Source organism: Leiobunum rupestre, chromosome 2 (assembly GCF_980474605.1).
Source record: "Leiobunum rupestre chromosome 2, qqLeiRupe1.1.hap1, whole genome shotgun sequence".
Classification (NCBI taxonomy): Eukaryota; Metazoa; Arthropoda; class Arachnida; order Opiliones; family Sclerosomatidae; genus Leiobunum; species Leiobunum rupestre.
The window spans coordinates 16,538,409-16,552,759 of record NC_143385.1 but is presented as its reverse complement, the minus strand read 5'-3'; the positions used below and the strand labels follow the sequence as shown (position 1 = coordinate 16,552,759).

Genomic DNA, 14,351 nt, shown 5'->3' with positions numbered 1-14,351 from the left:
ATAGAACTACATTTGCAACACAAATCGTACCACTGTCCATCGTCATCTCGATCCTTTTTTGTGCAAGTCGTATTTTTTTTTACACACGTCGCATTTGTTAGGCATGGGCTCTCTGGTATCCGAATTCATGATGTTTTTTGAAATATGACGACAATGCTGATAGGGTGTCCTGCTAAATATATATTTACTAAATAGTAATAATATTAAAAGAGTACTAATTAATAGTAAGACCGCGTACAATACTCAACCGTTAGCGACTAAAATCGGAAGAGATATAAACGCTAATGATTGAATGCTTATACCGGTAGATAAATTTTCGCAATTCAAAAATGGGTACAACGAAAACAGTCTTTTATCCTCCTTCAAATTGTAATTTTCGACCACTTTTTCGTAGCACGCGCTACAAAGAGTTCACCGCTATATGAGTCGTACCTTTGGGTAATATCGTACCTCAGTTCGTTATTTTCCTTATCACTCAATCAAACCCTGTTAACAATGGAAATAACAGCCAAATTTATCATCTTTTGTTACACTTTATCAAAACTTTTTGCCTTATATATTTTAGGGCCTAGATAGCGAGCATGTTTTTGACCGATAGTTTTATAGGATCTTGGCGTAAATAAATTTCCTACTTCTACATATCTGTTGTCGTAAGTTTTAGTCAAGTCGATAAGTTGTTTGTGTTTGAAAGGGTATAATAAAATTTCTTTAGCAGAAAAACTTTAAATTCATCATTTAGTAATTGATTTGGGTAATAATAATTTCGTACATATGCGTAGAATTTCTCTTTGTAATATTTCCAATGGTACGATTGTAGTTTCATAAGTACCACCCCAGCCGATTATTCCGTATGATATAATTGATTGAATTAGGGCGTAATATACTGTTTTTAACCACGGTATTTCTAAAAAGTTTTTAATTTCACGGAATTTATACATAGTCGAATTTTATTAGTGATATAGGTCACATGTTCATTCCACTTTAGATTACTGTCTATTATTACCCCCAGATATTTTAGTTTATTTACTCTTTCTAACTTTAAACATTTTCCAGTGCAGTTTCTACAATTATTATTTTCGTGAATTTTTTATTCATGTAACAAATCTATAGTCGTTCTCGCGGAGAAACAAATGTAATTAGTTTTATTTATGTTGAGTGTTAATAAATTTTCCTTAAGTTTCATATAAACTATATTTAAATTTTCCTTAAGTTTCATATAAACTATATTTAGAGCCCTTTCTGTCTTGGAAAAATAAACCAGCCTAGGGAATATTTCAAGTTTTTTACATTATTTATATATGGTTTTCTTTATCGTCCTTCGAAGTCGGTCGTGTCTGGTCTGGCCGATCCCGATAGCTATCTGTTGGAGAAACAGGACAACGACGTTTCAATTCAGAAGACTGAAGTAGGAGAGAAGAATTATAGGATTAATTTACAAGGTTGCTATACTTTGTAGATTCTACTCCTTTAGTCCGCGATAGGTAGTCGTAAAACACAACGATTTTTTTTCTTATTTGCTTATTATACTGAGAAACGTATTCTTTACCGCGATATTATGACAAATAACTACAGAAATCTACTAACAAAAGAGTCCTGAAAGATTAAGAAACTAGTCTATTAAATTAAACCCAAAGCGCCACAAATCATGAAGCTACTTTTACATTAAATAGGTATCAAACATTAGTTAAAAAACTTGTGTTCAAGTTGTTGTGATAACAAAACATGATTTTCGGTGAAATTACCCCAAAGTTTAATTGCCAATAACAATAACGCCGTGGAGAGAGATATAGTTCGCGGTAATCAGAGGAGCACTAACGGCGTGGAGAGACAGATCAGTAATCAGATTCCTTTGTGTTCGACCTGTACTGAACTAACCACATCGCGTTTTATACAAACTAGTTTCGCTTTGTTTTTGTTGTGGAATAATGACTTATAAAGAAAACAAGGACTATGAACTGATTAAACATATAAATAAAGAATTGAAAAAAATGGATCGTCAACTTGAAATGGATTTGAATGCAAAAAGAATGAGATATTTTCAAAAAGAGCATAATTCTCACGAAATTCTTTTGGAACGACCCCCAAAAACTGGATTCTTAAAGGCGATAGACGAGTTAGTGGTTTTTATTGATAGCGTGTTAAATGTTTTAACGATAGTTCCTTTGTGTCAACAACAAATGTTGTAAAATAAAGTTTAAATTTAAATCAGAGTTTTTTATTTTAAACATAGAAGGATGTAAGATAATTTAAAAAAAAGTGATAACAATTTGACAAACATATTTAATTTCAGGTTCAGAGTGAAAATTATTTTATAACATTGTATTATTCATTTTTGAGTTTTGTAAAAAAGTTTTATTATCAATTTTATTCAAATAAGCAACACATTGGTTTTTTAGATGTAAAATAGTTTAATTGTTAAAGAACTAAAACCCAAACATATTAACATCACAGAAAGTAAAACGTAGCAGACCGTTAAAAATGTATTATAAATCAAACAAATGTTTCGTGTAATGAAATTGATTTCTTACTATTTTGTATGATCGCTTAAATGTATCGGCTGCGTTTTTTAAGTTATATTTTAAGAGTTATATTTATAATATGGATGAATACAGGAGGACTATAAATCGCTGTTTGACTTGGCCATCTACCGCACATTTAAAACCGTTTTTACTTGGTAGCGTTATAAATTTACATAAAACTATTACATTGTCCATTTGACGTAAGGGATTTTATTGGTCATTTTTAAATGACGTAATATATTTCAAAAACATTTTCAGTTTATAATTTTTTTATTAGTAAATGTTTTGTTGGTTATTATACAAATGTAATTCTTGCTTCGTAGGATTCACCTTAAACTCGTAAGTAAGTTATTTCCGCCCGTTATTTCATATGACGCTATAAAATACCATTATTATTAAGTCAATACGCGGCAGATTATAACAAAAAGTGTAACAGTAGTTTTGACGACAAAGTATTTGTTAGGCTTAGCCTTTTACTGCATTATTAGCGTTTATTTAAATTTCACGAGCGCGAACCGACCTTGTTTAATTTATGCAAATATTTCGTATAGTGGCAATGTATTCAATATAAATTAGAAAGCTTTCCCTCGCGTCGTTATTAAAAGTTACGTGACGGTAATATATGATACATATGTCATAATAATCAAGTTCAAGTCATCTAGGTACGTAACGATATAAAAATCCGTTAGGAACAACTTGTTTAAAAAGCGTTAAAAATTTGATGTAAATATGGTAAATTTCCTAAAAATAACAAAGATGGTCACCCTACAGAACCCGTTTGAATATGCGACATTAAAGATGGCGGCCAAATCACGTGAATTTTCCAAATTACTAAGAGTTCATATAATAACCGTTAAAAGAGAGTTACAAACTTATGTTAAGCCTTTGCCATGTTAAATTCCCGCCAAAAAATGTTTTTATTATATAGCTACAAGGTCACACATTCCCCGAGTCTCTAACAGCGCGCGGAGTAACCTCGCAACGGCGCATTCCTCGATAAACACCTGCTCAATCAATCAAACCTGTCACCACTTTAACAATGCCCGAGTATAGCGAGCCTGGGAATTCCTTTAAAGGAGAACTGACCCCTTTTCGCGCCAAAACGCCAACCAATCGGCGCCATTTTGAATAATTTCGCGACAGCCAATAAGCGCGCAGTATCCGCGTCGCGTAGTAACCACGTGGTTCCCGCGCCGCGTAGTTACCACGTGGTCCCCGCGCCAGCCAATCAGCGCGCGCGCCACCTGGCGGGAGTAACCTGACACCCGTGGCCACGCCCACAATGTCGCCACCTGCCGGAAGTGACCTAGTTTACACACAGGGGGGGAAGGAAGCGGGGATTTCCGTTGCCGACCCCCTTTCTACCTGTACATTGAAAACCCTCAAAGATCCTGGACACTCCTACTCATATGAGCTACGCCCCCTACGAAACGCTTCTGAAAATCAAATTAAAGAGTGCTTTCACCGTATTAAAACAAATCTTAGAAAGATGGAGGCGCCGGGCATCGATCCCGGTACTTCTCGCATGCAAAGCGAGCCCACTACCATATGAGCTACGCCACCTACGAGACGCTTCGTAAAATAGAATTAAAGAGTGCTTTCACCTTATTAAAAGAAATCTTAGAAAGATGGAGGCGACGGGCATCGATCCCGGTACTTCTCGCATGCAAAGCGAGCGCTCCACCATATGAGCTACGCCCCCTACGAGACGCTTCGTAAAATAGAATTAAAGAGTGCTTTCACCTTATTAAAAGAAATCTTAGAAAGATGGAGGCGACGGGCATCGATCCCGGTACTTCTCGCATGCAAAGCGAGCGCTCCACCATATGAGCTACGCCCCCTACGAAACGCTTCTTAAAATAGAATTAAAGAGTGCTTTCACCGTATTAAAACAAATCTTAGAAAGATGGAGGCGCCGGGCATCGATCCCGGTACTTCTCGCATGCAAAGCGAGCCCACTACCATATGAGCTACGCCACCTACGAGACGCTTCGTAAAATAGAATTAAAGAGTGCTTTCACCTTATTAAAAGAAATCTTAGAAAGATGGAGGCGACGGGCATCGATCCCGGTACTTCTCGCATGCAAAGCGAGCGCTCCACCATATGAGCTACGCCCCCTACGAGACGCTTCGTAAAATAGAATTAAAGAGTGCTTTCACCTTATTAAAAGAAATCTTAGAAAGATGGAGGCGACGGGCATCGATCCCGGTACTTCTCGCATGCAAAGCGAGCGCTCCACCATATGAGCTACGCCCCCTACGAGACGCTTCGTAAAATAGAATTAAAGAGTGCTTTCACCTTATTAAAAGAAATCTTAGAAAGATGGAGGCGCCGGGCATCGATCCCGGTACTTCTCGCATGCAAAGCGAGCGCTCTACCATATGAGCTACGCCCCCTACGAGACGCTTCTTAAAATAGAATTAAAGAGTGCTTTCACCTTATTAAAAGAAATCTTAGAAAGATGGAGGTGCCGGGCATCGATCCCGGTACTTCTCGCATGCACAGCGAGCGCTCTACCATATGAGCTACGCCTGTGGTAATTGTTTCGTGCGCTGGTAATTGCGCAGTGGGAGAGCTAAGAATTCTAGGCAGCCGACTGAAAAACTACCTAAATTATTACACAAGTGGTTTAAAGAACTAGGCGAATGTTTGATTGAATATTTACAAGTTTAATGACATAAATTTAAAAACATTATTACAAGCGCGCGTGAATAAAAATACATATAAATCATTAGTAGTGAGAGTGGTGACCCGTTCCATGAAGCGACCGAAAACAAGTGTTTCCAAATTAAATTTTCTTATCAGACGTAATGGGGAGCAAATTTAAAGTTCACATTTATCTGGTCTATTATGTTTTTAACTTTTTTATACATGTAGAGCTAAATATTGAATGACCTTTTTTACATTACAAAATTGTTCATATTTATTTAATTTTAAACCGTACATTAATCGATATTCAAAATAAAAAAAATGGGGAAAACAAATTGGTCGCGTAACTTTTTTACACTGCCCCCAATAATATGCAATATTATTTCAACCTGGTTTCGCGATCTTAACCAATTTCCATAGCATAAAGAAGAGAGGTGGGGCGCTTAATTACACTGCCATTGGAAAGTCTAACCCAGTACGATCTAATATATTTGTCCTTTCGACTCTTAATACCTTCGGTTATTACTCCAAGTCGCCACATGTGTTTTGGTAGATGGTCTTCGAATATTATTACTACATCTCCAGGCTTCATTTCTCTTGGTTTATTTACGACCTTCGAGTGATGAGCGTTACGCAACTCCAAAAGATATTCTTTTTGCCACCTACGCCAAAATCTCTCCTGCTGGGCTTCTCGGTGACGAAGTCGATTGTATAGTTCTCTTTGATTGGCAGGAACATTTTGCAGTTTGGGTTTCTGTGGGGGTAATGTTGTGATTCGCTTGCCGATCAAAAAATGAGCTGGTGTTAAAGGTGTAGGCTCGTTTGACTCGCTGAACACGTAAGTAAGCGGGCGAGAATTAATTGCAGCTTCACTTTCCGTCAAGACGGTCTGCATCTCGAAATAAGTTAGTTTGGCTTGTCCGAGCACCTTTCTTAAAAGAGTTTTTACCGCCTTTACCATGATTTCCCAATATCCACCCCACCAGGCGGCTCTGTCGGCTATAAATCGCCAACTAATGCCTTGGTTTCCGAAAAATTCTCGCACCTTTTGACTATTAATACTTGACCAAATCAGTTTCAAATCTTCATCGGCACGTTTAAAGGTACGCGCGTTGTCAGACCAAATAATGCAAGGAATTCCTCTTCGGGCAATGATACGACGTAGTGCTAATAAGAAATCGTGGGTGGTTAGTGATGGTACCAGTTCTAACCAGACTGCTCTGGTGACGGCGCAAGTATATAGGCATATATACGACTTCTGGACCTGCTCTCCAACCTTAACGTACAAGGGTCCGGCGAAGTCTATACCTACTACTGAGAACGGTTCGGCTTGATCAATTCTTTCTGCTGGTAGTGGTGCCACTGGTACTTCACCTGGCTTGGCCATAGATCTTCTACAAATCATACATCCCTTAATTATTGTCTTCGCCAGCTGTCTTCCTGATACAATCCAGTATCGTCCCCTAGACTGCGTCAGTGTATTTTGAACACCAGAATGGTACACTTGATTATGGCTTCGTTCCATCAACAACTTAGACAGCTGGTTTTTCTTAGAGAGAATAAGTGGATGTTTTTCGTCATCCGTAAGTCGTGACTGGTCCAGTCTACCTCCGACTATTAGTAAATCATCTTGGTTCAATCTAGGAGTTAAGGTGGCGATCGGTGAATTCTGCTTGACCTGGCCGCCTTTCTTTATGGAAGCGAGTTCGTTGCTGAAATCCGTTTGCTGAGAGTCTTTAATCCACTGTATTTCGGCTAAAGCCATTTCTTCAGCATTTACGGCCAAGTTATCTGCCTTGTCTCTATTGATATTCCTTGAATGATTAACAAATCGATATACGTAGGACGTTATTCGGAAAATTTTATTGACACAATGATATCTCTGAGGATCTATGATATTAGATAGTCCTTTCGCTTCAGGTAATTTACATTGCGTTGCAAGGACAGTTTTCTTTCTCTCTACGTCTAGATCTTCGGTTCTGGGCGACTGGTAGATCTGATTTGGCCATGTCGACTTGTCTTCTAGTAACCAGGTTGGCCCCTTCCACCAACGGATATTCTGTGGTAATTCAGTTGCCCTCGCTCCCCTCGTTGGGATATCTGCCGGGTTCTGATGACCTGGACAGTGTCGCCAATCTTGTGGTCTGGTTAATCGTAGAATTTCTTCTTTACGATTATGCACAAATGGTTTAGATTGTTCCTTTGGTTCCTTTATCCAATGAAGTGCAATAGTGGAGTCACTCCAAAGGAAAACTGGAAGTTCTTGTGGTTCGAAGACGTTTTTGACTTTGGTAATTAGGCGAGCTGCAAGGAGACATCCCATTAACTCTAATCTGGGAAGAGTTAACGATGTCTGATGTCCAACTGCCGTCGTCGCTGTTTCCAGTGGTTTGGTCTTGGTTTTATCTGTTTTCAAGGGTGCGACTCGAGCCTTTGCTGTTATGAAAGTTACAAGAATCTGTTGTTTGTTGGTAACGTAGCGTATATAGATGACGGCGGCAAAGGCTTTGATACTGGCATCGCAGAACGCGTGAAGTTCTATAGATCTGATTTCGTCCCTTGTGTTGAAGTAGCAACGTTCTACAGTGACGTTTTGAATCGACGGAAGTTCTTTGAGCCATTGTAAGTATTCGGCCTTGAGGTCTTCGGTGAGTTCTTTATCCCAGTTAAACTGCGGTTGCCAAAGTTTCTGGAACAACATTTTACCTCTTATTACGTACGGTGACAATAGTCCAATAGGGTCATAAATCTTGGCAACAGTGCTGAGGACATGTCTCTTCGTGGCTCGAATGTCTTGAAGACCTTTAACAAGTTCAGCTACGTCGAAAGAAAATGTGTCGTCTTGGGGATTCCATAACATTCCAAGAATTTTTTGACTACTTGTAGTATTGACTTCGTCCGTACCCATTTCCGCTTCCCATTTCTGTCTGAACTGAGTTGAGTTGGAATTCCATTTCCTAAGATTCATGTTCGCGGCTTTAAGAATTCTGGACGCTGATTTTGACTTGTGATAGGCTTGATCGACGTCATCTCCTCCGCTACAGTAGTCGTCGACATAAAGATCGTTGTCCAATGACTTGACGGTTTCTTCGTCGGTTTCACGATATTTCTCGATGTGTAACTTGATGGTCGCGGAAAGAAGAAACGGACTAGAAGTCACTCCAAATGCAACCCTGGACATGCAGAGAACCTCAAACTGATCCTCCTGAACACGTCCATTATTTTCTGTTACCCACAAATACCTTAAACAATTCTTATCTTCATCTGCTATTCCGATTTGAAGGAACGCCTTCTCGATATCTGCAACGACAGCCACGCGATATTTCCGAAATCGCAATACCAGGTTAAGAAGATTTGGATTCTGATTAGGACCGCTAAATAGAAGGTCATTGAGGCTTGGACAACCCTTTTTATGAGCTGACGCATCGAAAACGACCCTGAGTTTAGTCGTTTGGCTAGTGTCTCTGCGAACTGGCTGATGAGGAACGTAATATGTACCGCTGGGTTCTTCATTGGGATTTTCAACTCTTTCGGATATACCCATTCGTAACTGCTCTTCTATGACGGCCTTGTAATCTTGGTACAATATGGGATCACGCTTGAATGTCTGAACCAGTTTCTTCATGCGCATGGTGGCCGTTGGTAAGTTATTCGGTAGTTGTGATCTTGAAACTTTCCATGGAAGCTTGACTATATATCTGCCCCCAACGAACGTTGTCTCCTTCTTGAAGTTCTCGATTACTGCCTGCTCTGAACTATCCTCCTCGACTTCATCTCGGATTCCTAAGGATTCCAGGTCCCAGAAAGATCTCAAGGCGTTTGAAACTTCGGTTTCGACAATGGAAACTGACGTGACGGAAATGCTGTGTGCAGTGACTGGACCGGAACCTGTTGGACCTTGAATGGCCCATCCAAGCTTAGTTTCGACGGCGACAAGTGACCTGGCGATTCGTTCGATGTTTCCGCTAGCTATTTCGTAGTAAAAATCGGCTCCAATTAGCACGCCAATGCTAGTCATACATGGAGGTTGATAGCTGGGTTCGTCTGCTAGTTGTATATCTCTGGATCGAACGAATGTTTCGACTTCCTTGCAGTTGACTAGGGTAATGGTATTGCATAGGAATGGTACTTCGACTGCAGTTATGGTAACTGATTTTTTTGGGATCTTGACGTTCTGGATGGTAAGACGTACAAGTCTTCTTTTGGCGGTAGTGGGTTTGTCATTTCCAAAGTTACCAATTTGGACGACTTGTTCCCCGACAATAGGAAGGTTAAGTTTGCGTGAATACGATTCTTGAATGAATGACGCTGGGCTACCATTATCCAGTAGGCACCGGACAATTTCACTTGGCTCGGAACTCTCTGGACTTCTGATTAGAGCCTTGGCGGTCTGTAGAAATACGGTCTTCTGTACTCCAGAAATACTACCAACTCCAATGGCCTTGACGCAGGTTTCGTCAGGAGACTTTGATGTATCGTTTTTCGTTGTGGATGCCTTATGAGACGGATTATTGTGACAGATAGAAGCGTTGTGTTTTCCTTTACAAATTCTGCAGGACTTGAAATCGGAATTGCAGGTTTCGCTTTTATGTCTGGTAGACGTACAAAGGTAACACCTTCCCGACGTTTTCACCAGGTGTCGTTTTTCTTCAAGTGTATAGTTGGAGCAATCAACCGTGGCGTGAATATCTGATTTACAAAAAATGCAGTAGACCCTTCTGCGTGTTACGTTGGTGGCAAAGGATGAAGCGCTGGACCACGAAGGAGTCCTTTCGTGCGGTTGTCGGCTTACATCTACCCTGGTAGGCTTGTATTTATCTCTGGTATAAGCTCGCTTGGTTGAACCGGAATTACTTAACATTGCACAGGTTTCGCGTCCCTCCACCTCTTTCTTAAGGAATTCTACTAAAGTATCTATACACCAATCATCATTTCTACCCTGCTCCATACTAAATTTAAGACGAATATCTTCTGGTAAACGACTAACTAAAGCTGGACATAATGCTTCACTATTAGCAGAGATATCTACCCCAATTGCTTTAAGACTCCTTAAATTAGTTTCACATAAATCATATAACTTACGTAAAGCTCTTATATCGGAGGAATCGTCCACGGGATTTGATTTCATTAGACCTTTCATGAGGTCGTTGATTACCAACTTTCTATTATCGTAACGTTCTTCTAATAGTTTTGTTGCAACTTCATAGTTTTCGTTGGTCACTTTAAGTCCCGACAAGGCACCTTTCGCGTCACCGTCCAAATACGATATTAAGTAGTTCATTTTTTCTACTCTGGATAGTCCTTGTCGCTGGTGGATTGTAGCTTGAAATTGACACCAGAAGGCGGGCCACTCCGTGAATTCTCCACTGAAACGTTGTAGGTGAAGAGTTGGCAATTTCGACTGATCTCGTGAACTGGCTAATCGATCGTCCTTGCTGTCAGAGTCCTCGTTGGTAATGGTTACTTCTCTTTTGTTGAGCTCCCTTCTAGCTCTATTTCGAATCAGAACAATTCGCTCCTGGTAGTCCTGAACCTCGATTGATTCTTTGATAAGGTTGGGATCGTCTTCCGCTGTGCAGTTTAGTAAGGTCGCAATCCTTTGGTCTACGTCTGAGAGGCTTGCTTCCTTCAATTTAAGTAACGCTAAGTGGTCCTCAATGTCTTCGATGTTTGAGTACGGGTTTTCTACCAGAGCTTTGATGGCGTTGATCATCTTAGTGGTTTTGGTTCTTACTGTGGTTCGCATTCCTTTATATTTGGTCAATTCTGGTGTGTCCGACATCGTGGTATGAATTCGCTTTTGTTCTGGTCTTACCCGATCTTCAATCTTCAATTCGCAAAGTTCAATATCTCGTACGAGTTCGTTGATTAAAGGAACCGTGAGTCCGATAATCCCGGGTTTCGGCACCAAATTTATGTGGTAATTGTTTCGTGCGCTGGTAATTGCGCAGTGGGAGAGCTAAGAATTCTAGGCAGCCGACTGAAAAACTACCTAAATTATTACACAAGTGGTTTAAAGAACTAGGCGAATGTTTGATTGAATATTTACAAGTTTAATGACATAAATTTAAAAACATTATTACAAGCGCGCGTGAATAAAAATACATATAAATCATTAGTAGTGAGAGTGGTGACCCGTTCCATGAAGCGACCGAAAACAAGTGTTTCCAAATTAAATTTTCTTATCAGACGTAATGGGGAGCAAATTTAAAGTTCACATTTATCTGGTCTATTATGTTTTTAACTTTTTTATACATTTAGAGCTAAATATTGAATGACCTTTTTTACATTACAAAATTGTTCATATTTATTTAATTTTAAACCGTACATTAATCGATATTCAAAATAAAAAAAATGGGGAAAACAAATTGGTCGCGTAACTTTTTTACAACGCCCCCTACGAGACGCTTCTTAAAATAGAATTAAAGAGTGCTTTCACCTTATTAAAAGAAATCTTAGAAAGATGGAGGTGCCGGGCATCGATCCCGGTACTTCTCGCGTGCAAAGTGAGCGCTCTACCATATGAGCTACGCCCCCTACGAGACGCTTCTTAAAGTAGAATTAAAGAGTGCTTTCACCTTATTAAAAGAAATTTTAGAAAGATGGAGGCGCCGGGCATCGATCCCGGTACTTCTCGCATGCAAAGCGAGCGCTCTACCATATGAGCTACGCCCCCTACGAGACGCTTGTTAAAATACAATTAAAGAGTGCTTTCACCTTATTAAAAGAAATCTTAGAAAGATGGAGGTGCCGGGCATCGATCCCGGTACTTCTCGCATGCACAGCGAGCGCTCTACCATATGAGCTACGCCCCCTACGAGACGCTGCTTAAAATAGAATTAAAGAGTGCTTTCACCTTATTAAAAGAAATCTTAGAAAGATGGAGGTGCCGGGCATCGATCCCGGTACTTCTCGCATGCAAAGCGAGCGCTCTACCATATGAGCTACGCCCCCTACGAGACGCTTCTTAAAATAGAATTAAAGAGTGCTTTCACCTTATTAAAAGAAATCTTAGAAAGATGGAGACGCCGGGCATCGATCCCGGTACTTCTCGCATGCAAAGCGAGCGCTCTACCATATGAGCTACGCCCCCTACGAGACGCTTCTTAAAATAGAATTAAAGGGTGCTTTCACCTTATTAAAAGAAATCTTAGAAAGATGGAGGCGCCGGGCATCGATCCCGGTACTTCTCGCATGCAAAGCGAGCGCTCTACCATATGAGCTACGCCCCCTACGAGACGCTTCCTAAAATACAATTAAAGAGTGCTTTTACCTTATTAAAAGAAATCTTAGAAAGATGGAGGCGCCGGGCATAGATCCCGGTACTTCTCGCATGCAAAGCGAGCGCTCTACCATATGAGCTACGCCCCCTACGAGACGCTTGTTAAAATACAATTAAAGAGTGCTTTCACCTTATTAAAAGAAATCTTAGAAAGATGGAGGTGCCGGGCATCGATCCCGGTACTTCTCGCATGCACAGCGAGCGCTCTACCATATGAGCTACGCCCCCTACGAGACGCTTCTTAAAATAGAATTAAAGAGTGCTTTCACCTTATTAAAAGAAATCTTAGAAAGATGGAGGTGCCGGGCATCGATCCCGGTACTTCTCGCATGCAAAGCGAGCGCTCTACCATATGAGCTACGCCCCCTACGAGACGCTTCTTAAAATAGAATTAAAGAGTGCTTTCACCTTATTAAAAGAAATCTTAGAAAGATGGAGACGACGGGCATCGATCCCGGTACTTCTCGCATGCAAAGCGAGCGCTCTACCATATGAGCTACGCCCCCTACGAGACGCTTCTTAAAATAGAATTAAAGAGTGCTTTCACCTTATTAAAAGAAATCTTAGAAAGATGGAGGTGCCGGGCATCGATCCCGGTACTTCTCGCATGCAAAGCGAGCGCTCTACCATATGAGCTACGCCCCCTACGAGACGCTTCTTAAAATAGAATTAAAGAGTGCTTTCACCTTATTAAAAGAAATCTTAGAAAGATGGAGACGACGGGCATCGATCCCGGTACTTCTCGCATGCAAAGCGAGCGCTCTACCATATGAGCTACGCCCCCTACGAGACGCTTCTTAAAATAGAATTAAAGAGTGCTTTCACCTTATTAAAAGAAATCTTAGAAAGATGGAGGTGCCGGGCATCGATCCCGGTACTTCTCGCATGCAAAGCGAGCGCTCTACCATATGAGCTACGCCCCCTACGAGACGCTTCTTAAAATAGAATTAAAGAGTGCTTTCACCTTATTAAAAGAAATCTTAGAAAGATGGAGGTGCCGGGCATCGATCCCGGTACTTCTCGCATGCAAAGCGAGCGCTCTACCATATGAGCTACGCCCCCTACGAGACGCTTCCTAAAATAGAATTAAAGAGTGCTTTCACCTTATTAAAAGAAATCTTAGAAAGATGGAGGCGCCGGGCATCGATCCCGGTTCTTCTCGCATGCACAGCGAGCGCTCTACCATATGAACTACGCCCCCTACGAGACGCTTCCTAAAATACAATTAAAGAGTGCTTTTACCTTATTAAAAGAAATCTTAGAAAGATGGAGGCGCCGGGCATAGATCCCGGTACTTCTCGCATGCAAAGCGAGCGCTCTACCATATGAGCTACGCCCCCTACAAGACGCTTCTTAAAATAGAATTAAAGAGTGCTTTCACCTTATTAAAAGAAATCTTAGAAAGATGGAGGCGCCGGGCATCGATCCCGGTACTTCTCGCATGCAAAGCGAGCGCTCTACCATATGAGCTACGCCCCCTACGAGACGCTTCTTAAAATAGAATTAAAGAGTGCTTTCACCTTATTAAAAGAAATCTTAGAAAGATGGAGGTGCCGGGCATCGATCCCGGTACTTCTCGCATGCAAAGCGAGCGCTCTACCATATGAGCTACGCCCCCTACGAGACGCTTCTTAAAATAGAATTAAAGAGTGCTTTCACCTTATTAAAAGAAATCTTAGAAAGATGGAGGTGCCGGGCATCGATCCCGGTACTTCTCGCATGCAAAGCGAGCGCTCTACCATATGAGCTACGCCCCCTACGAGACGCTTCTTAAAATAGAATTAAAAAGTGCTTTCACCTTATTAAAAGAAATCTTAGAAAGATGGAGGCGCCGGGCATCGATCCCGGTACTTCTCGCATGCAAAGCGAGCGCTCTACCATATGAGCTACGCCCCCTACG

At 40.9% G+C, this 14,351-nt stretch overlaps 1 protein-coding gene across 1 annotated transcript; it reads right to left on the bottom strand.

Moving 5' to 3' along the window:
• Positions 1-5,572: 5,572 nt before the first annotated feature.
• On the bottom strand, positions 5,573-10,951 carry LOC149956233 (uncharacterized). The gene has a single exon (XM_090166809.1). The coding sequence runs from the start codon at positions 10,949-10,951 to the stop codon at positions 5,573-5,575; it is 5,379 nt and encodes a 1,792-aa protein (XP_090022935.1).
• Between the last annotated feature and the right edge of the window lie 3,400 nt (positions 10,952-14,351).

Excerpts from the sequence above, each read along its gene's own strand:
- LOC149956233 (XM_090166809.1), bottom strand. The coding sequence starts at position 10,951 with ATGTCGGACACACCAGAATTGACCAAATATAAAGGAATGCGAACCACA.